Genomic DNA, 25,171 nt, shown 5'->3' with positions numbered 1-25,171 from the left:
CTGTGTGAAAACAAGCTCCAAACAAGACTCTCTTACAGCTAATTAATTGAGGCACACAGAGCAGCACTGAATGGAATACAGGTAGGTAAATACTGTTTGATATATGTGTATAGATTTGTACAGGGAAAGACATATGCCATAAAAATTGTCTTCAGAGAAAAAGATTCTCCTCATAGATAATACATTTTAGTGTGCATGAACATGTTAACCCTACAGTATTTAAACCAGCCATATCTGGCCAAAATATTCAACCTATTTGATGTTCAAACCAACTGGATCCTGCCTCTCACACCTACCCTAAAATGTCATTCTAAAAATAAACAATGACACCATCAAAATCTTGAAGCTGTGAGATAATGTATGATTAATTAAAAAATATGTGAATGATCAAGCATTGCATTTGACAGAGTAATCTGAATGTTAAAAACTTAAATATGATTGTACACACATGTATCTTTTACAGTTAATTTCCTGTATTCACTACAATAACTGTTTCCATTCCCATTATTCGCCAAGTCTTCCAATTAATAGAATTATTCCAGATACAGCTTATAGTAATATCGCATTTTCAGATATATTTCCAAAACTCTTTGAAATTCAGAAGCAATGTATTTATTTTCATGTGTTTCTTATTTTATTTATAATATGTCCATTTCACTTGTTAGATTGTTCATATGACAACAACTATCTACATAGTGGCATAGCATGCCAAGGCTTTGTATAATTTATGTTTAGCGAAAGTTTCTTGTAAGCAACAGAGAAACTGTTTGTATGAAAGGAAATCATTTTTAGATAACAACAGTTTTGAGATACTTGCTATACAAAGATTCTATGGTTAGAAAAGTTTCATAACTGCTCACTACCACTACATTATTTTTTTTCTTCTTCTCTACATTTTATTGCATTCAAACAGTAATTTATTGAAATATTTCAAATGTGTAAAACTCTTCCAGAACAATCAACAACCTTCACCTATATTTTACATAAATCAAAAGATTTCATCTTTGTGTAAACTTTCAACCTATATACATCTCTTTGCTTTCTAAATGATTTGATAAACTTGGCTTTCTCTCATACATAATTTCAATAGGAATCCTACACAAGCTTTAGGATTACTTCATTCTACACACACACAAACACACACACATACACATAATAAAGATAAAATTTGTATTCTTTGGAAATAAATCTTTAACGGTTATCTCTTTATATTTTAGACATTATGAAAACAAAAAAATAAGTTGTTAGATTAATTGTACTCTGTGGCCCATCCAAAAACACAACTAAACATCTAATCAGTGTGCCATGCAGGCAAGCAAGCAGCCAGCCAAACAACTAACCAATGCAGTGTGTTTGCGACTGCAATGTTGTGTGTGGGAGGGATCTTCACATTTATCCTAATAATAGCTAGATCATGCTAGACCAGAGAGTAATGAATCTACATTACATGTTAAAGTGAGTGCACTTCTTGATTTGAAGGCAAAAAGTCCTTATCAAATTAATAGAAAAATGTTCAGTTTAACTTTGGACAGGTTTCAGAAGCCCTAAGAAACACTAACATCCTAAGGGGCTCATTTTCATACCACTGTAATATTAGCAAGAAGTGTCTAATGTATCATGGCTGTGAAACCATATGGTTTTGGGTTCGGTCCCACTACATGGCACCTTGGTAAAGTGTCTTCTATTGTAGCCTCAAGTCGACCAATGCCTTGTGAATGAGTTTGGTAGACTGAAACTGTACAGAAGCCAATAGTATAAATGTGTGTGTGTGTGAGTGTTTTTGTTTGTCCTCCATCACCACTTGACAGCTGATGTTGGTTTGTTTATGTCCTTGTAACTTAGTGATTTGACAAAAGAGACTGATATGTACTAAACTTGTAAAAGGAAAATTAAGTACAGGGATGATTTGTTTGGCTAGAACCCTAAAGAGTGGTGCCCCAGCATGGTTGCAGACCAAAGTCTGAAACAGATAAATGATAAAGGATAAATTAAATTCCTGGTTAGATTACTGACAAAACTGTGTCTTCCAATTACTGTGGCTAACATTTTATTTTCTAAAATAAATCATAAAAGGTTTCATTTAATTGTAACAGTATGTTCATGATAAAATTTCTCTCAGTTATTACCCAAGAATTTCTCTGATAACTCACAATATTTTTGTATCTTATGCATAAAAAAAAAGACAAAGTGAAACATTTCAAAGCTAACCTTTCCTTTAAAAGGAACAGTATTTTGATTCATTCTAGCTCCATTTTGCTTCATTTGTTCCAAAATCTTCAATAACTGTTCATGAGTGTTCTTATTCTCTTCTATTACAAGTGTTGTGTAATCAAGAGACTTCTTCCATGGAAGACTGCAAAACGGAAAAAAATAGATTAAAAAATTATGTTGATATTAGAATGTTACTTGTCATACAGTGGGTAAGTTGAGAAGTATATACTTTTGTCGCCAAGGGCAATATCAGGAAATATGCATACATATAATTATTATAATTCAACTTTTATCAAATTTTCTTGTGCTTATACAAAAATGATGAAATGAACATAAATTTGCAAAAGGAAAATATTAATTACTTCAGAATAGAATTAATTAAAACCAATTTGTCATTGGTATAACCTTTCCCAAAATAACTATCATTTACTCCCTCTATTCCTTCTTTGTTCTTAAGATTTTTTCTTACTGTGTGTTGTATGTGTGTGAGTGTTTGTGTATGTGTAAAGCATTTATCCTGCACCTCTTATGGCAAGAAACCTACAACAAGAAACCTCTTATATAATGGCCCCTTCTCTCATACTTTAACCCTTCATCTCCAAGCAAAAAGATGCCTCTCTGTCAACACAGCCCCATTTAGTCAAAGGGTGTCTTAGTCTTTCAAATTCATGGCCACATCCTTAATGTTGGTGCCATGTAACAAAAATCATCCAGTTCATGCTGTAAAGTGGTTGATGTTCGAAAGGGTGTCCAACCATTACACCATGCTGAAGTAGACATTGGAGCACACACAATGCAGTCTGAGGATCTGTTGGATCTAGTCAAACTATCTTACTTATGTCAGCATAGAACATGGACCTTGAACATTCCACTCCTTAATGAAATAAAATATAACATACCTGCCTTTTGTCAATTACTATTCAATAAAATTAATCAATCAAAAATTAATGTCACATGGACTATAAACGATGATGATGGCAAACATAGTGATGAAAATGATGATGATAATAAGCTAATTAGATAATGTTTATCCTATTGTCCTCTGTCTTAACATGACCTGACATTGATTAATATAATAACATACATAGTGCATAGCATACTCCCAGTACAAACTAGCATATATATAAATATATATATATATATCAAAATAAGCAACAAGGATACCCACGGTAGAGTAGTACAATTGTTTCATGCTACTTCATTTTATTAAACTCTGTAAGTATTACATCAGTTTTAAAATGTAGAGTAATCTTCAGCCACATAAAATTTTTCAATTAAACGGACAATGCACATTCTTATACTTATTGAAATGAAATAAGTATAAGAATGTGCATTGTCCGTTTAATTGAAAAATTCTATATGTGGCTGAAGATTGCTCTACATTTTAAAACTGATGTAATACTTACAGAGTTTAATAAAATGAAGTAGCATGAAACAATTGTACTACTCTACCTTGGATATCCTTGTTGCTTATTTTGATTATAACCACCCCATTTGATTTATATGGATAATAGCATACAAAATTCTGGTGCCTTTAACTTAAGTACCATATTCATCTGAATCTAAATTTTGCTGAACTTACATATATATATATATATATATGTATGTGGATATAATATATGTATATATATATATATATATATCATCATCATCGTTTTCATCATATATATCATCATCATCGTCCATTTTCCATGCGTTATATATATATATATATATATAATTAGTAAATGTATAATAATTAGTAAATGTAACTGGATCACATTTATAGCTTACTTTTTTAAAATTAAAAAAAATGACATAACAAAATATGTTACGTTACCTATTTTGTTATGTCAAGCTTTGTATTAAAAAATAAGCTATAAATGTGGTCCAATCGATGTGTTGGTTAATCTGTGGTTTTCTCCATTTTCTAATTATTTGCATTGGTTCCTGATAAACCTCTTGCCTGCACACCAATGCCTGGGGATAATACAGGTAACAGATACTGATAGGATATACAAATATTTTATCCCTTTGTCAGTTACTATAACTGCTAACTCTGTTTACACCATATATATATATATATATATATATATATATATATATATATAATTAGTAAATGTATAATAATTAGTAAATGTAACTGGATCACATTTATAGCTTACTTTTTTAAAATTAAAAAAAATGACATAACAAAATATGTTACGTTACCTATTTTGTTATGTCAAGCTTTGTATTAAAAAATAAGCTATAAATGTGGTCCAATCGATGTGTTGGTTAATCTGTGGTTTTCTCCATTTTCTAATTATTTGCATTGGTTCCTGATAAACCTCTTGCCTGCACACCAATGCCTGGGGATAATACAGGTAACAGATACTGATAGGATATACAAATATTTTATCCCTTTGTCAGTTACTATAACTGCTAACTCTGTTTACACCATATATATATATATATATATATATATATATATATATATATATATATATCAATGAGATACATTCTGTAAGTTAGTCTCAAAAGCTTTGATCTTCCATTTTCAAGCTTAGAGATCTTCTAATGCAAAGAACTGATTCGAGGCAGAAAATTAAAAATAAATCACAGTTACAATAACTGGCAATTATGAGGTAGAACCATGGCACAAATTAACAACAGAACCGAACTTTAACAGGAAGTTTTTGAGAAAATGCCAATTAAAATTTCTGCATTGATAATATCAAAATTATTTGATGCAATACAATAAAAACATTTACATGGAAAGAATAAAAAGCAGATGCATTCATAAGTAGAAACATAGATATGGATATATATGTATATATTTATATACTTTGTTGTTGCTTGTGAAAGATTCTGGCATTGAGCTATATATTCATTTCTTTCTTCTGCCAATTTGGTGTTAATATCTCGAGAATTGCTGTAAAACACAAAACATGAATAATTTTAAAGTTAATGTAAGCATGCATTAAAAAGCTATGTTAGAAAAAAACCAGACATGAATAACTTTCTAAGATGATGTAAACATACATTAGAAAAGAAAAAAAAGCTGTTTTCATTTTAGTTTGGCATGACATCATGCACACATTGATTTTTTTCCTATACAGCCAGTTTTGTCTCAAACCAAATTTGATCACAGGAGTATTATTATCTGAAGGATCCTTGTTTTAATCCTATTTTTACTTGTTTAACTAACAGCTAAAGAACAGTATATGTAACACTAAACCTCTTGTGATCCTTACATCTCCATAAACTTAAAACTGTCTACAACTTTGGAACAAAAGAAGGGTTTTCTTTTTTAGTGATGTTTTCCTATAATCATTGCTTATCAGTAAACACTTCCACATCTTTTAATTTTATTAAAATTTTTATTACTTTCACCAATATATACAGAATAAAAGCTATTTAAGATAATGTAAAAATAATTTTATTTGTTTGAGAATATAATGCATTTTTTTGTAATACAATATTAATCTTGTTTTAGTAAAATGTAATGTAAACAAGAAATAACAGTAAAATTAGACAATGATACATTAATATAAAATACGAATATGATTATTAACTCCAACAAACAAGGACTTAAAAAGTGTATCTCACAGTAAAAATAAATACTCCTCCAAACATTTAATTTTCACAAATATTCAGAAAATTAGTCATGTTGTATGTTTGAAAACAAGCTATACATAATACATAATTTTGACTGGTCTATAACTATTATTATTTAGCTTCAGTCAAGGTGGTGAGCGGGCAGAATTGTTAGTGTGCCAGACAAAATGCATAGTAGTATTTCGTTGGTCATTATGTTCTGAGTTCAAATTTCGCTGAGGTCAACTTTACTGTTCATCCTTTCAAGGTCAACACTGGGGTTGATGTAATCGACTTATCCCCTCCCCCAAAATGGCTACCCTTGTGGCAAAATTTGAAACCATTATTCAGTCTCAGTGTTGTGCCTAGAAAATTAATGGCTATAAGCTTTATATCTATGGTAATACAAAGTCCTATTTCTTGAAATACTTTAATCACATTTTCTCTAAATCTAGCTTATAGCCATTACAATTTTTCATTAGAATCAGGCCATTATCATAACACAGACTGTAATCGATTTCAGGAAAAATGACGCCGCCGTGGTGATCTCATTCTTGCTCACAACATCATAAGTGGAAAGTGTAACCTCTCAAAAGAGCTGTTCTTCACTCCTGCTCCAGAGCGTCAGCTGCGGGGTCACTCCGAAAAGCTCTATCTGCGATGATTTCATCTCAATCGAAGGAGAGGGGCTTTCTCTGTCCGGGTTGCGGATCCGTGGAATAAGCTGCCGGACGAGATAGTGAAGATGCCGGCAACCGCTCGGTTCAAAGTCTCCCTTGACCACAAGTGGCCTGAACTCTTTACATGAACACCACCCTGTACATAACTCCATGTCCCCCTACATGGACTTGCTTTTTGCTTATTGAGCCAAAAAATTAATTAACTAACTAACTAACTAACCGTATTCTCAATTAATCTAGAACACAGAGTCCTATAATTTCTCTCACCTGTGCTTCATCATATGCTCCCAAGACATATTAAATATTTGTCCCTCACTTTCTTAACCTATGTATTGTTATAGGAAAACAGGAGTGATTCTTTAGAATTCATAACCCTGTGTAACATGATTTTTTTACCTTGGGTAGCAACTGTCATTTCCCTTTTGCTTATAACTAGAAAGTATGATAAATGGCTAATATTTCTTTCAAACTTTATTTTTGTTACATTTATTGAAACCCCAAAGAGTCCCTTACAAAATAAGGTTCTAATGCTACCCCACTACTCCTGCCCATCAGCAGAGATGCACATGTTATCAGCCACTAACGGATATGCCCAAGTGGTTATGGTCAAGAAGCTGACAAGCAAATGTATGGTATTGAGCAGAACATTTGCTTTAACAAAATTTCTGCTTCAGCATCTGAGTGCTAGATCTACATGGAATGTAATGGAAAAGAGGTAAGTTTCAAAACATTGATGTCCAGGTCACTAAAGCAAAGTTTGAAAAGAATAGCAGTCATTTTCTCTGATTTCTAGATAGAATCAAATAGGAAATAACACTTACTGACCAAAAACAAAAACAAAAAATAAAATAATAAAATAAAAATTTTGTTATGCAGTGTAATCACATAAATTTTTCTCTCACTTATATCTGTGATTGTATTCACATAAAAAATCTAGGCCTTCCAAAATCCACTCACAAGTTTTTGGTTAGCCCAGGGCTATTGTAGAAATCACTTGTTGAAGTTGCCAAGTAGTGTTACTGAACTCAAAACCACATGATTGCAAAATAAAATTTCTTAACCATACAACCATGTTCATCTCATTTAAAAGAGATTTTGATATTTTGAAATTACTTACTTTATTCTTTTTCGTCAGAGTTATTCATTACAGTAATTACTATAATTTACCTTACTACAAGCATAGTTTTAATCAATTAAGTGCTTTTTGTCTATTTTCACTTACTACAATAAGTATGTTAGCCTCAGGTTAACTATACATAAGTTTCTTTTAATGACTGCTACTTCTAGTAGCTCACATTAGTTCATTTTTAAAGGTCTTTTTGAAAATCATATTTCAAATTCCATGGTATGTTTTGACCACTAGAAATCACCATAGTGGACACTGTATTTAAAACAAATCTATTTCTATCTTCTCTTTAATTCTTGTGAGGCATTAGGAAGGGCATCCAGCTGTAGAAACGATGCCAAAACAGACAGTGGAATCTGGTGCAGCTCTACAGCTTGCCACCTCCTGTGAAACCATCCAACCAAAGCCAGCATGGAAGATGAATGTTGAATGATGATGATGATGCATTCTTTCATTCTTTCACTTGTTTTAGCCAACAAACTGTGGCCATGCACTGGGTTTAGTTGCTGAAATTGACCCTCAGCATTTATTTTTAAGGTTGGTGCTTTATTGTTTTGGTCTCTTGTTGCTGAACCACTAACTCATGGGGATGTAAACAAACCAACACTGGTTGTCAGCAGATGAGAAAAAAACGTGGACACATACACACACACACACAGCACAATACAGTTCCCATTTATCAATCCACTCACAAGGCATTGGTTAGCCTGAGACACTTGCCGAAGGTTCTACACATCGGGACTGAATCTGAAACTACATGATTCCAAGGTGAATTTGTTAAGCACACAGCCATAATTGTACCTAATATTGGTTAACAGTTTATATAAATTTCTTCCTATCTAATTTTGTATTCATTCAGAAATATTGATGTCTTGGTCATCTATAATAAAATTTAAACTTCTCTCAATATTATCCAAATTATTTGAGAGAAAACTTTCAAGTTCATATATGGTACTTGAGAGTTGTTTAGTTTGTGCATCAGTCTTGAATCAATTAAATTAATTAAAAAAAAACACAAAAACCTTCAGTTAGTGATTATAACTAAAATTGCACATGAAAAGTTACTAACAACACATGTAAAATACATTTTTATGGCCAATACTGGAAGTTTCCATGGTAACTAATTGCATAAACTAATAAAATAAAGATTTTTAAGGAATACTAGTGGTATTACAAGATATGTGACAAACATCAATAAACATTTTTCTTGCTCTAGGTAGCACATTATGTGGGTACTGAAACATTCAAGTACCGAGTAAGTCTCAACGTGGTTGCTAAACCTGTGAGAAATAATAGCTAGATCTCGCTCAAATTCTACTCTAGTGTCTTTAGAAAGAAGGGACACATTGTCTAATTTATTCCTAGATAAACTATAAAGATGAGATGGTCATGGTGGATTGTGCATGCTCAGGGTTGACCTGGTGCTCAATAACAATATGTCGTAAACACAGATATGATCGGGAACTTAATAAGTTACTGTTTATTTGTTCTTCATCCTCTTCTTGGTGTTTCTCTCTGTCCTAATGCATTTAAAGCAGTTTTCTGATTAACCTAATGCAACACTCCTTAGAATTTGGATAAACACAACTTTTAAATAAATTCAATTTAAATTTTAATTATGCACCCACCAATATTTTAATGCTAAATTTCAATCACATATCAATTTTTCAAGCTAAATACATTGCTCTTGAAGATCATGTTAGCTCATACTCATTTTTTTCCTAGCAAGGTAATATTTCTCCATAATCAAATGTGTTCTCATGGAAATGGACAATACCATTTGTATTTATAAGGCTACAGCCTGGAGCTATAGTAGGAGACACTTTCCCACAGTATCATGCAGGGGAAAAACTGGTACAATATGGTAGATTGTATGTAATCTGATGAGGGAAATGGAAAGGAATACCTGACTCATGGGCCCATCCACCTATCAAAGCAACTTACAGATTGCCAGCTTCTTGATCATGATTGAGTCTTTTTTGTTAAAGGTCAGAAAAGGGCAACAAGCCTCTGATAGAGATATGCCATCAATGGCCATAGGAAAGAAACAATCTTAGTAACTAAATATCATCAGGACAGTTAGACTAGTCTAGTGGGTCCAAGATGTCATCAATGACAACCACTCAGTGGATTGAAGAGGACTCAATATGTAGGGAGTCGACTGTAAAACATATGGAGCATGAGGACATCAAGTACAATTCATAAGTAATGAAATGGCAGTTTATGTGTGAGAAACTCTAATACAATCATAGTCATGTGACCTACAACATAACTTGACTTGCTTGATTTTGATTATTCTGGAATGGTTGAGGAAGTGATAAGTGGTAACTTGAAGCCTTATAGTGTCAAAGAGTTGTTAGGAGCTGGCATCATTGGCATGATAGGGACCATAAATAGGGGAAGTCACCTGATTCTGGTGGTGGTGGGGGCACTTTTATGACCATACTGGAGTTACATTGAGCTTGAGAGTGATTTTGTTAAATGACATTGATGTATCTAGTCAAAGGTGTGTGCTATTTGATTATATAGTCTCATATAACCATGTGATCTTGGGTTCAGTCCCACTGTATGGCACCTTGGATAAGCATCTCCTACTTTAGCCCCACACCAGCCAAAGCTTTGTGAGTGGATTTGGTTGACAGAAACTGACAGAAACCCATTATACGTATGTATGTGCATGCATGCATGCATGCATTCATACACACATACATACATACATACATACACACACACACACACACACATACATACATACATGGTGGCTGTCCCCTCGTTATCGAGTATGGCCATTGCACAAAGCTTAATAAATGTTGTTATCATGCAATGCCTGTGCAAGAAGATTTTTTTTAAAGTGAGGAAAGGCTGTGCACTGAGTCAATCCGACTCACTAAGCAACAGCAGCCATAATCCGAAAAGAAGAACAAGTCAACATCATCGGTAACCACTGAGCTGTAGGTTTTATGTCGGAGTTATCCCAGTTACCTGAGTTACCTTCTCCTAGAAGGATGCCCTAACAAAGGCTAGGACTCCTTCACTCCCAATGGTTTAACCACGCGATTGGGTATTCAGTCCGATTATATGTTCCTGCGCATGATACAGCCTTAAGACATTTATTGGATGGCCGTTGACTCTCAAGAGTTATTCCGCCTTTTGACGGCTTTTGTTTTTCATCCTGCAGGGTGTCCAATAAACACTCTCCTCACCAAGCAAGCTTGGTGGGGTTGCCGGTTTAGTCGCCGCCGACACCACCATGCATGCATACATACATACATAGGCACAGGCATAGCTGTGTGGTAGGAAGCTTGCTTCTCAATTACATGGTTCCGGGTTCAGTCCCACTGCATGGCACCCTGGGCAAGTGTCTTCTACTATAGCCTCAAGCTGACCAATGCCTTGTGAGTGGATTTGGTACACAGAAAAACCCTTCAAGGTGGTGCTCCAGCATGGATGCAGTCAAACGACTAAAACAAGTATAAGAATAAAAGCATACACACACATATTGTATATGTTTGTGTATTTGTTGTGTACTTTTGTCTTGACACCGTGTGATGGTTGTAAACAAGCTTCACCATCATACAATTGATGTTGTTCATTTCCAATGTTCCATGAAAATTACATCTGGACAAGGGGAAGTATTACCCTGCTTGAAAACAGGAGAGGGTTGGTAGCAGGAAGAGCTCCCAGCCATAGAAAATCTGCCTCAACAAATTCCCTATGACCCATGGAAAAGTGGATGTTAAACGATAATGATGATGATGACAATGACGATGATGACAACAGTGATGATGAATATACATTGTAAAAAACCTTGAAGTAAACAATGATGAACTATTATACCTTAACTAGCACTATGACCCGGCAACGCTGGGTCATAGTGGTAGTGCATGCATATACAGCTGTGTGCGTATGCACATACACGCAAGTACTGTCCAAATCTCCAACCAATCACATACAGCTAGCTGGCATTCAATTGGCGTATCAAGTTTCGGGCATTTTGATTGGGTTTTGGATAGAAAATTCACAAAAAAGTCACTTCTATTGACTTTTTAATGGCTTTACGGGGTGACTGGGGAAATGTAAAGTTGTGCACAACCACCCTTGGACAGTTTTGAATGACCATAGAAAGTGCGAGCCCTCTAACTGAAAAATTGTGTATTTGTATAAAGGACACACACGCAGACATTTTGCCGTTTATATATATACTAGCAGTATCGCCCGGCGTTGCTCGGGTTTGTAAGGGAAATAACTATATAAGCATTTTTAGAGAGTTATAGCCAAAAAATAGGAAAAAAATGCATTAAAAATGGAAAAAAAATTAAGGTAAATTTCTTTTTCAATCGTTGACACATCGTAGATATTTTTAGAGAGTTACTTCCTTTATATAATAGCGAAAAAAATGCATTAAAATGGAAAAATATGATGGTAAATTTTTTTAAATCGTAGACTCATCGTAGACGCACGCTAATACCCAGAAGGGCTCGATATGACTCATGACTATAAGATACCCGGTTTTGGTTACACTGCACCGCAAAATGTGGGAGTAGTTAGGAATCTAAATCGTAGGAGACAGACACACAACTTCACTCTTATATATAAAGATATAAGTCACGTAGTTATATACACATACTTTGTTATATACACATTCTTAAAAGAAAATGTTATTTTGAATACAACATTTATAAAGAATAAAATATTTTTTGGTTTTTCTTAACCCTTTCGTTACTATATTTCTGACCAAAATACACCCCTTATGTGTTTCAATTAATTTCTAACGTAATCATAAATTTAGTCTGGTTTCATTAAACAACAATAACTTTTTTATTTATCAATATATTAACGTGAATTTTGGAAGATAATTTAATGAAATGTCCTCAACCAATTCTATACTATAATTTTGTCACAAAGTGACTCTAATTGCAGGAAGATACAGGTAAATTCAACAATATATAAAATTATTAAAATTTTGTTCAAACATCGCTATAGAAAATGGGTTATTAGCTAATATTCAATTGGGTATACAACAAAATTTTACGATAGAATTTGTTATTCTGGGTAACTTTCTGATACCCATAATAATATTTATGGCAAAATAGGCCTTAATTTCATTTAAGGTTGTGGGAAATAACAAACTATCCTTTCTTTCGTTTTGTTTACGTTTAGCGTAACATTTCGTTTCTGCCGTAATGATTTCAAATGGGCTCATTCGAAAAAGTAAATAGAAATAGTCTAAGGCTTTACTCTTCTGGGAAAGTCTGTGGCTTGGTGCAGTTTCTTCAGAAAAATCACCGAAAGAAACAGTTTTTAAATTTTCACTCCATTCAGGTACCAATTCGTTTTCTTTATCGCTGTCGGATTCACTGTTTTCACTTTAATAGCTGCAAACTTGCAAAGACAAAGGAGGAGAGGGTGATAGCGTCAGTGAAACAATTCGCTCCCTTTGTGTGTGTGTGCGTTTGCGTGTGGTGTAAACCACATTAAGAAAAACATTTGACATACACACCAGAATGTGAGTTTTCTGTAAATTTTGCTTAATTGGAGTTTAAATTTTAAAAACTGGACCTGGCATGACCCGATGCATTCTACTCTTAAAAATGCTAGGTAAATTGTAATTGAAGAAATCCTATATTGTAGATTTCTATAAGTTACAAAGGGAGGCAGATAAAATATGCCTTTTATAATAAGAGATAGAGAGATATCATTTTCAGAGTGGCTATAACTGATCATTGGGACAATGCCAAAGACAATCCTGTTTAAAGTGTTTTGTCTTTTACTTCCTAGAATAACAATGTTTAATTTCAAGAGGTTGACCATTCCTCACGTTTAACCATTGCAACCTTTGTGTCTTAGATGTTACTCTGTGATCCTCTCATCAATAAATTGTCAAGTTCAGAAGTCTATGCTTCACTGAGAATCTCCAATAAGGCCAAAACATATCTAGAATTGTTTCCCTTTGTTGCCACAATGATTAAAATAACATTAGACATTAAGCTGATGTTGTCTTTTCCTTAACCAAGTAACGATTTTTTCTTAGATTTTTCGATACTCACTACATTGAATATGTTAACACTAATTTAAATATTTTGTAAAATGAGCCAGTTAGAGAGCCTTTATGCTTTTTTTATTTGACAATTTGTTTGAAATTGAAGCTGATTCATTTTTAAATCAGAGCCTACAGTATTAAAAGGACATACTGGAAATGTAACCCCCTGATATAAAAAAAAATACAGCCAGCACTGGAACACCAACCATCAGATTTAATACGTTGTTAAACAACAGTGTTACTACTGCTACTACTACCAACAACAACACTGCCACCACCACCACCAACAACAACATCAAGAAATTACATGAATTAAAAGGAAATAACTAGTGTGAAATAAATAAATTATTTCAGAATAAAGTTTTAAAAAGAAAGTAGACTGGTATTTACTTATATTCTTTTCTCAGTTGATCAATGTCCCTTAATAACTGAATCTTCTTTTTTCTCAATGCCTGCAAAATATTACAGAATAAAAACCATGTTTAGTGTTTGCTTTTAGAGTTATTTTTGTGTTTACTTTTATAAATAGGAGGTTTTTTTATTTTTTTAGATAGGGGAATGGTTTTGGAACAATCTAAAGCGTGTTGAAAATTTGTATATGAAATGTACTAATTTCGTCATGGAGACCTGCTGAATGGAGACCATGAACATTAATCAAAGATTATCAATGCATGTGCCACACTGAACAGGAAGGATCCAAATTAGTTTTGTGGAACCCACTTCATGGTGATGTAAGAAGAGGGAAACGTTATCACACATACATCAACAACTAGATCACAGACACAGGCATGGAATTTATCCAAAACATCGAGGCAGTGATGTTGGACTGAGAAATGTTACTGTAGCCTAGGCTGGAACCCAGCCATAATAATAATAATTTCATTGTCATCATAATCATCGACATTGTTATCATCATCATAATTATCATTGGCACCGTCATCATCGTTTAATGTTCAGGTTCCAAGCTAGCACAGGTTGGATGGTTTCTCAGGACCTGATGGGTTCAAGGATCGTATTCTGCTTCAGTGTCTTCTTTGGAATGGAATCTAAATCTGGATGTCCTTCATAACACCAAGCACTTTGCAGCACATACTGTGTACCATTTTCATGGAATCAGCACTAGTGATATCTTGCTGTATAGAGAAACTAAATGACAACTCACATTTTAAAAAAGTGGGGCAGGAGGTTAGGGTAGAGCTGGGAAAAGATAAAAATAGTGATGATGAGATATCTGCATGGACCCTCAAGTTATGAAGTGAGTAGAAGTGAACGGGGACAGAAAAACTGAGAGCACCAGAGAGTAGAGGTTGCAAGGGTGTATGGGAAAGTAAGAGATGGGAAATGGATGAAGGGGCGGTTGAATACAATGAATGAAGAATAAGCATTGAGTGGATGACAAGTAGGTGAAGTAGGGAAGAATAGAGACTGTAGAGACTGGGCATGATTGAAGGGTGGATATAATGAATAGAGAATAAAGGGTGAGGTGGGGTGACCAGGGCTGAAGAGCAGCAGAACAGTAATGACAACACAGTAGACAAGGGAAGGGTGTGAGACAGAGATGACATTTGGGTGGCTATGTTGTAGAGGTATATAGGAAAATTTGTATATTTACTAGAATGGTTGTGAGGTCAGAAGTTTGCATCCCAACTATATGGCTCTGGATTCAGTCCCACTGCACAGAACCTTGAGTGTCTTCTACTGTAGCTGCAGGTCAACCAAAATATATTTGGTAGATAGAAACTGAAGGAAGTCCATTGTGTGTGTGCGCATGCATGATGGACAAAATGCCACTAAGCATTTCACTTGGCATGCTAATGATTCTGCCATTTCTATTAGTAATCACTCAACCATAAAGTGAGAGTGGTACATATTTTACAGGCAATCTGTCTGATACAAGATAAATCACCATAAAAAGCTAAGTAAAATATTAAGTTTAAACAAATAATTCATAGAGTGCATGCAAAACAACAAGAATTCAAACAATAAAATATCTAAACATGTTCTCACAGATGAAAGCAGTGAGCTGGCAGAATTGTTCGCATGCTGGACAGAATGTGTAGTGGCATTCTGCCTGTTTTTATGTTTTGAGTTCAAATTCTTCTGGGGTTGACTTTGCCATTCATTCTTTTGGAGTTGATAAATTAATTGAGGAGTTTAGTAACAGAGTGCCATAAGTGCCACCCCGGACATTTCCGAGGTTAGTATATCATTTTCTTTGTCACGATATCTAGAATCCAAAAATGTTGGGAGGAAGAACCTATGAGGCTTGCGATAAGGCTGAAAAAAATTGTACCTCGACGCTACTGACACAATGCTTGCTCACCCAACCTTGGACCAGAGAGTTTAGTCACACACCATTGTAAGCACACATTCTCAACAAATAGCTTTGGTGTGGTTCCTGTATCGTTTTTCGAGGTGTTATAGCTCATTTCCTAATATTCCTCATTACAATCATAACAATAATGGGCTATTATCTTACTATCTTGTCTTACTTACCTCTTAAAGATACTTACCTTGGTCTTTTTAAACACAAACAATACCTTTGGGTGGGGGTCTCTGTTTTTTTTCTAGGTAGTATGACCAAAATATGCAATGCAATACACTGTTTCGTAGTACCAGAATATCCCACAAAATGAGAAAAACACAGTCATTGTTTCATCTTTCAGATGCATACATAAATAAATAATTTTATATAGGTGGAATGATTAGAGGAGGTTTTCACGGTCATTTTAAGACCAAAACCAGCTTCCTAATGCCATTCCTCGCAGAGATGTTGCATTCTGAAAGTCGCAAAAACTTTGTGTTTTTCTCAGTTTTTAAGTTGTGGCACTTACGACGGTCTGTTATTAAATGCCTCAGTCAGCAAGTGTGCACTAGGGGCAATGTAATCAACTACCCGCTTCCCCAAAATTGCTGGACTTGTGCCAAAATTTGAAATTATTGTTATTATTATTATTCTGCTTGTTGCACAGCATTTGTTGCTGGTGGTTGTTGTTGTTAAGCAACAAGACGGGTAAGGGTGATTAGGTGATGGTCTAGGGCTTAGGGGCGGGAGACCCCAGACCTTGGAAAAAAAAACTTTGGTTGTTTTGTTGTAGTTGAGGGCTCTTCGTTGACACCTCTAGAAACAATCACTATTTCTTAGCTTCCTTAATCAACATAATCTAGTTTGCGATATTCAATTTCATGGTTATATTGTACCATATATTTCCATAAAATCTAAGTTGAAAACAATACATACATCATACTGCTTTTCAAGTGTTACAATGTCCCGTCGTGGCACCAGATGGGCAAATTCATTCATTATTTTCTGCAAATTTTCTTCCATTGATTCAGCACTTTCTGATGACATTCTTTTGAGAGACAGAAAGAAAAAACAAAAAAGTTTATTTGTTTGTAAAACAATAATTTATAAAGCATTAGAACATTTTGTTTATGTATTTGGTTTGCAAGATCCTGATTTGAACTTATGCATCAAAACAGATTTTGTTGCATCTTGGTAGGGTCATTATGCCAACAGTAAACACATGTACTATTTCTATGCCACTACTTTAAATGAAAGAAGTGAAATATAACCAGTGCATGTGCTTAATGTTGGGATAATGACCCTTCCAATATGCAAAAAGATTTGTAAAGTGGTTTTAGATAAAATAAAAGAACAATTCTTTCCTGATACATCGAGTCACATTTTAAAATAAATGTACATTATAAGACCGTGAGACAATTAAGATTTTCTTAACAAGCGCTGTGGCTTATGTGAAGTGGATTATTTTCAAACTGAAATCATAAGTGACTTTATTCATTCTACTAGTTTCTTAAATCACTTTTTAATTCGATCTACTAAATCAGTGAGTTCCAACTTTTTCTCCAGTTTTACTTCTGTTTAACCGGGTTGATACCAACCAATCTGAAACAAATCCTGGTTGTATGAAACAAACTTCATAATTGAAAGTGATATAAACTAAAAGAAATTTTCATATCAATTTGTTCCAAATACCAGCTGAATAATGACAAAAGTATCTTACTAAATTCTTCATCATCATTCTCATTATCATCATCATCATCACTGTTTAATGTCCGCTTTCTATGCTGCCAAGGATTGGATGGTTTGACTGGAAACTGGTAAACTGGGGAACTGCACTAGGTTCCAATCTGATTTGGTAAGGTTTCTACAGCTGGATGCTCTTCCTAATGGCAAACCACTCCAAGAGTGTAGTGGGTGCTTTTTACGTGCCACTGCCAAAGGTGTCATTGGCCTGACACCGGCTTTGGCTATGACTATGATCCCACTTGCTTTGACAAGTCCACACAAGCATGCTATATAGTGAAAGGTCTCAGTCAACTGTCACTGCCTCAGTGAGGTCCATTGCTGAAATGGTGTGTTTTATGTGCCACCAGCAAAAGTGCCAGTTTGATGGCACTGGCTTTGGCCACAATTACAATTTCACTTAGCTTTACAAGGTTTCTCAGCACAGCATATAGGGTGCTTTTTACGTGCCAGTTATGCGACACTGGCATTGGCCATTACTATGAACTCACTTGGCTTGATGTGTCTTCTCAAGCACAACATACCACCAAAAGTTTTGGTCACTTGTCATGGATCTTTACCTTTTGACCTACAGATTAAAAAAATAATTTTTTGTAACTAAACACTTTCAAACTTCGGACGCTGGTAGAATGTGTCATATAAAACATCTTTTACTCTTAGCATTTTTGAGAAAAATTTACATTTATGAAGTAATTTCATGTCAAAGTTATCCTATTTCGGTAATTTCACCCAATCAAAGACGTGTATTCAGCGGAATAAAATTACTGCCGTTGTTTGTTAATAACTATCGGCAGTGTATTTTTCATTTGTCACTGTTATTTATGACATCGTTCATGCGTTTGTACTGGTTTTAGGGTTAGGGTTGTCATAAATAACAGTGACAAACAAAAAATACACCGCCGGAAGTTCTTGTTGAGAAACAACGGCAGTAATTTTATTCAGCTGAATATACATCTTTGATTGGTTGAAATTACTGAAATTTGACGTGAAATTATTTCGTAAATATAAGTTTTTCTCAAAAATGCTAAGAGTAAAAGATGTTTTATCTGACACATTCTACCAGCGTCTGAAGTTTGAAAGTGTTTAGTTAAAAAAAATTATTTTTTAAATCTGTAGGTCAAAAGGTAAAGATCCCTTGTCATTACCTCTGTGAAGCCTAACATTCAAAGATCATGCTTCAATACCTCATCACATGTCTTCCTGGGTCTATCTCTTTGACAGATTCCCTCCAACTGTAGAGTGTGGAACATCTTCACACAGCTGTCCTTGATCAAAAGCATCACATAACCATACTAGCACAGTCGTCTCTCTTGCACAGCACAACTGATGCCTCTTATGCCCAACTTTTCTCTCAGGACACTTACACTCTGTCACAGTCCATGTTTCACTGCCATGTAGCATGGCTGTTCACACACAGGCATCATACAGTCTGCCTTTCACTCTGAGAGAGAGAGGCCCTTTGTTACCAGCAGAGGTAGGAGTTCTCTGAACTTTTCCCAGTCTATTCTTATTCTAACATCCACCCCATAACATCGTTTGACAACCGATGTTGATGTGTTTACATCCCTGTAACTTAGCAGTTTGGCAAAAGAGACCGATAGAATAAGTACTAGGCTTACAAAGTATAAATCCTGGGGTCAACTTGCTTGACTAAAGGTGGTGCTCCAGCATCGCCACAGTCACATGACTGAAACAAGTAAAAGAGTAAAGAGTAAAGAGAGTATATACATTAAAGGAAGAGGAAAACAAAACCAATGTAGGCTTATCAGATCATTAAAAATATTTTGATTAATGTAAAGAGAAAGTAAAAGTAAATAACGCCATACAGCTGCTTCTGAGATATCCCAGATAATGGATCAATATGTCGATCAACATTTCTATATAGTGGGTATTCTGTCATCAGAGACAAGGTGTATATGCAGGAAACGTCTATACAGAAAATTTAATATAGATAAAAATATTTTCCGTCTAGACGTTTCCTGCACATACACCTTGTCTCTGAAGACGGAATACCCAGTATATAGGAATGTTGATCAACACATTGATCCATTACCCGGGATATCCCAGAAACAGTTGTAAGACACTATTATTTACTTTTGCTTTTCCTTACTTCGATTCACCTACTCTTTTACTTGTTTAAGTCATGTGACTGTGGTCATGCTGGAGCACTGCCTTTAGTCAAGCAAATCGACCTCAGGACTTATTCTTTGTAAGCCTAGTACTTATTCTATCGGTCTCTTTTGCTGAACCGCTAAGATACGGGGATGTAAATATACCAGCATTGGTTGTCAAGAGATGTTGGGCGGGGTCAAACACAGACACACAAACATATACACACACATACATACATACATATATATATGTATATGTATATATGTATATATATATATATATATATATATACGACGGGCTACTTTCCGTTTCCGTCTACCAAATCCACTCATAAGGCTTTGGTCGGCCTGAAGCTATAGTAGAAGAAACTTTCCCAAGGTGCCATGCAGTGGGACTGAACCTGGAACCATGTGGTTCATTAGCAAGCTATTTACCACACAGCCACACCTACGCCTACATTAATTAAAATATTTTAAATGATCTATAAGCTTGTCCTACTTTGGGTTTGTTTTCCTCTTCCTTTAATTTATACCCACTGACTTGGAAGTAAGCTATGGATCCCCAAGTCCAAATTTCATTGTGAATTTGGATCCTGAAGGATTATCAATTACAGCATTACGGAGCATACCTAGTGGTTTAAATCATCAGTGGCCTAAACCCGTCCTACTCTATATATAAATACATACATACATATATGGGTATGCCCTAGCACTTGCCACCATCTCGCTTTGTCTTCTTTTACTCAACCATCTCTCTTGTATTCTGGTCCCCATCCCTTGTGAGTATTCCAGCATTTTGCAACCATCTCTCTCCAACTCTCTCTTACACTCATGTTGTCTCCCACCCTCTCTCTCTCTCTCCTACTCTCTCTCACACTCCTGTTGTCTCCCACCCTCTCTCTCTCTCTCTCTCCTCTTGCTCTTCCCTCAGGTTGGGTAACCATGTATCCCCTCTACATCAGCACACTTGTTTCTGTCCTCATTTTCTCTCTCACTCTATTTGTCTCTTTCTCTCTCTCTGGCCAGGTAACCATTTACCTTCCCAACAACAAGACACCTGTTTCTTATTTCTTCACTGCCCACAAGGGGCTACATACAGAGAGGACAAACAAGGACAGACAAACAGATTAAGTCGATTATTTTGACCCCAGTGTGTAACTGGTACTTATTTAATTGACCCCGAAAGGATGAAAGGCAAAGTCGACCTCAGCGAAATTTGAACTCAGAACGTAAAGACAGACGAAATACCAAGCATTTTGCCCAAAGTGCTCACGTTTCTGCCAGCTTACCACCTGTTTCTGTCATCTACTACCCGTTTCTGTCTATCTGTCTCACTATAACTTTTCACCATCTGACACAAGATCCCTTTCTCCAATGCCCCTCTGCTTTCAAAGGATCCTTATCTTGCAGGTTACTAGGTGACACTTCCACTATTGGTGCCACTTAAAAAGCATTCAGTCCACACTGTAAAGTGGTTGGAATTTGGAAGGGCATCCAGCTGTAAAATCCATGCTAAAACAGACACAGAAGTCTTGTGCAGGCTCCTGCCAGGACAGCTTCTGTCAAACCATCCAACCCATCAGCTTATGCCAGCATAGAAGAAGGATGTTAAACGATGATGATGATGATGATATATATATATATATACATACATATATAGGGAGAGTTTACGAAAAAAACAAAAGAGAAAACAGGTGGTGTACAAACCAACAGATGTAATAGTATAATGCTCAGGAATAAAAAGTCTTTTACGTTTCGAGCTTACACACTTCTACAGAAAGGGACACAGAAAAAAAAGGAGAGAAACAAGGAGAGAAAAAATGTGTGTAGTGGCTAATAATCTAACATATATATATATTGATAGAAATGGTAAGACAACAAAAGAACGAAAGAGACCTCGATATTATGTAAATAGAGGAATTTATCAGTAAATGTAATATGTGACAATTATTCTGTAGCCATGATAAAACTCCAAGTTTTGGATGTCGGGGTGGAAATCTATGCAGCCATCTCTTCAGTTATTCGGCCATCGGAAAAAATGCTATGAAAATGACCCTTTTTTGTGTTTTTTTCCCAATAGCCGGATAACTGAAGAGATGGCGGTGTGGATATTTCCACCCCGATATCCAAAACTCTGAGTTTTATCATGGCTACCAAATAATTGTCACATATTACATTTACAGATATATATATATATATATATATATATATATATATTTACATGGGTAACTGAAGGAGCACATCAACTACCTGAGTTATTAGGGTGAGGTACTACTTTAATACTTATTGAAGACAGACTGCTGTAAGACACTAAAGAATCATAGAATCACTTTTCATTGTCAGGAATTTGTCTGTCTGCTGTAAGTTTTGTGTCAGAAATGACATTTTCAAAGAATTTATCCATGCAAAATTCCTCTGAAGAAACATAGTTTTGGCAATATATTTTGTCACTGACATATTAAGTGTGAAAAGATGTTTAGACACAATGCCATAGCCATCTGGAGGGTGGTGAGAGTCGATTATATTGACACCTAGTGCTTGATTACAATCTTATTTCATTTCTCCCTTGGAAGGATAAAAGACAAAAATCGACTTTTGACCAGATTTGAATTTGTAATCTAAAGATCCATGACAAAATACTGCTTATTATTTCACACAACATTCTAAGGATTTTGCCTATATTCTGTATTAAATGGTATAGATTGCTAAGCAATAAAACTGAAAGCAGATATGTGACATATTCATCAATAAGAATTCATATCACAAGCTTCCTGCAGATTAGGCACTTAATGGATATGCCACTAAATTCTTAAAACACACACACACACATATATCTATACACACACACATAAACAAACATACATAGATATGTACATACATACATATAAATAAGATGTCTTGCCAATGCAGACTAGCATTAGCTACTTTGGAATTGGCTTGATCATATGTCTGTAAATCTGTGCGTGTGTGTATGTCTATGCATTTCCCTCTATTTACCAAAATAGATAATACGTGTGTGTGTGTGTGTGTAAATGTATATAGATACATACACACACATACATACCAAAGATTAAATCTTAGTAGATTTACCACTTATCTCCTGCTGTCACGGAGACACTTTTCTGCTTGTGAAACATTTTCCGTTCCATGCCATATAAATTTATTGAAATGGATTTGGCTACACAGAGGAAATCGTTAATGAGGATCTATTCTCAAGAACAGAAATTGTAATCTGTTCATTATATATTGCAGATTTGAAAGAACATATTTGTATATGAAGGTGTGCATATGTGTGTGAGAGTGGCTGTGGAATATGGTTGGATACCTGATCTGCAATCCTGTATTGAAACATCATGGAAAAGTCAGATCAACCATTTAAAACGTTTATGTACACATACACACACACACTCACAAGCGTATACACTATTTCATTGTAATTGCAATAGTATTACACACAGTATAGCATCAAAACATTTTGATATATAACAAAGATCTAATTACTGAGACAGCTGTGTGGTTAAGAAACTTGTTTTCCAAACAGGTGGATTAGGGTTTGGTCCCACTATGCAGCAACTTAGACGATGTCTTCTACTATAGGCTCAGGCTGATCAATGACATGTGACTGAATTTGGTGAACAGACACTGTATGGAAGCCTGCTTTGTGTGCATGTGTGTGTATACATTTATAATATAATGGAGGAAGCTGTTTATTAATTAGGTATGTAACAATTACTAAAAGTACTAAAAGAAAGCAATATTAAAAGTTTCACCATCTGTAAATATTTTTATAAATTCATGTTCTAAGAAATTTCCTATAATTTTGATTTCTGAAGTTTATTGAAGTTTTTAAACTCCAAATGCTAACAAATTTAAATATTCATTGCATTCACTGCGTCCAATTCTTCATAAATTTAAATATTCATTGCATTCACGGCAGAGTAAATTTTAATGTTTAATAATAAACAATATTAATTCGTTGCAGGCAACATTTTACATTTTTATTTCCAACAGTCTCTTATTCTCGCTCACCTCTATTTTCATTAATGATAATTTAATAATAGCTATATAACTTTGATACAAGGCATAATTTCAAGAATATTCCCAGTTTCCTGACTTTGTTAAATGAATATTTTTGATAAAAGGAAAATTCTTTAATATACTGGTATAATTTTTTTATTTTAATAAAGAAGTGATTTTGTTGGTATGGCTGCTTAGAATGCTATACGCCTTACAAAAATAACTATGTGATCACTGCTATTTCTAGCACGCTAAATAAGATAGTTTTTAAAGAACTTTCACATATAATATGCAGCTGAAAAAGAAAATTTAACAGCAAAGGCTCAACGGCTGAGAGAAGGATGGGCAACTGAATCAGATGAAACCAGGGCAGAATAACTGAAGCAGATGTCTGAATATGCACGGAGACGTAGACATGATTCTGTTTCCGCTATACATGACCAACTGGTTAGGGTACTCTAGAGGAGAATATTCTACTTCAAAGTAATGGTGAAAGAGAGTTTGCTAATTACCTTCTTTATGTAGGAAAAGGTAACACTTCTGTTGAACAAAACCTAGGTGGATTCAAAATCAAACTACCCAATGATCTTTGCCTTGAAAATGGTACTCTTTCAGATTTATGTGATTTTGTATATGCTGAACTCAAAAATAACTTCATAAACCCTGTGTGGATTGCAAAAAGAACCACTGTTACTCCAACTGAAGCAGCACAATCTGTGAATGATTATCTGTTGACCAGGTTCCCTGGTGAGCTAAATATATACAGAAGCTCAGATACAGTTGATAATGAAACTTCATACCCAATCGAGTTCATCAACAAACTAATACCATCAGGGTTTCCACCACACATTCTCAAACTGAAGCAAAAATGCTGCATAATACTTCTGAGAAATTTAGATACTACTAATGGACATTGCAATGATATACACTACATCATTGTCAGTTTACAAGATCATGTTATTGAGGGTGAGGTTGTGTCTGGTCCTTATGCAGGATCAACACTACTAATCCCAAGAATACCACATATATCTCAAGAAATGGAATTTCCATTCACATTTACATGCAAACAATTTCCTGTCAAGCCAGCTTTTGCCTTGATGTGCAACAAGGCACAGGAACAAACTTTTGAACAAATTGGAATATATCTTCCGACACAGTTCTTCTCATATGGTCAGCTGTATGTTGCATTATCTAGAGTTTGAAAGAAGGCTAATGTAAAAATATTGGCTGAGAGAAATGGAAACAGTATGATTACTGACAATTGTGTCTAAAAGGAGATACTACTTTAAAGCAAAATATGCTTTTTAGCAAGTTTCGGTAAATAGAATTAACGCATAAATTATATGTAAAGTAACAAACATTTGTGTAGAAATAAATTGT

The 25,171-nt window shown here is 34.8% G+C and overlaps 1 protein-coding gene across 1 annotated transcript in view; it reads right to left on the bottom strand.

Moving 5' to 3' along the window:
* The window catches only part of LOC115210525 (translin-associated factor X-interacting protein 1-like), a 175,237-nt gene that overhangs the window by 68,281 nt on the left and 81,785 nt on the right, over nucleotides 1–25,171 (bottom strand). The window contains exons 7-10 of the mRNA XM_036502239.1: nucleotides 16,857–16,968; nucleotides 14,006–14,067; nucleotides 5,018–5,104; nucleotides 2,209–2,353 (exon numbers count right to left, since the gene is read on the bottom strand). Coding sequence (XP_036358132.1) covers nucleotides 2,209–2,353; nucleotides 5,018–5,104; nucleotides 14,006–14,067; nucleotides 16,857–16,968 — 406 coding nt within the window. The remainder of the gene's footprint in view (nucleotides 1–2,208; nucleotides 2,354–5,017; nucleotides 5,105–14,005; nucleotides 14,068–16,856; nucleotides 16,969–25,171) is intronic.

Source organism: Octopus sinensis, linkage group LG4, assembly GCF_006345805.1.
Source record: "Octopus sinensis linkage group LG4, ASM634580v1, whole genome shotgun sequence".
NCBI classification, from domain to species: Eukaryota; Metazoa; Mollusca; class Cephalopoda; order Octopoda; family Octopodidae; genus Octopus; species Octopus sinensis.
The sequence above is the reverse complement of the archived record's forward strand: the minus strand, read 5'-3'. Positions and strand labels throughout refer to the sequence as shown.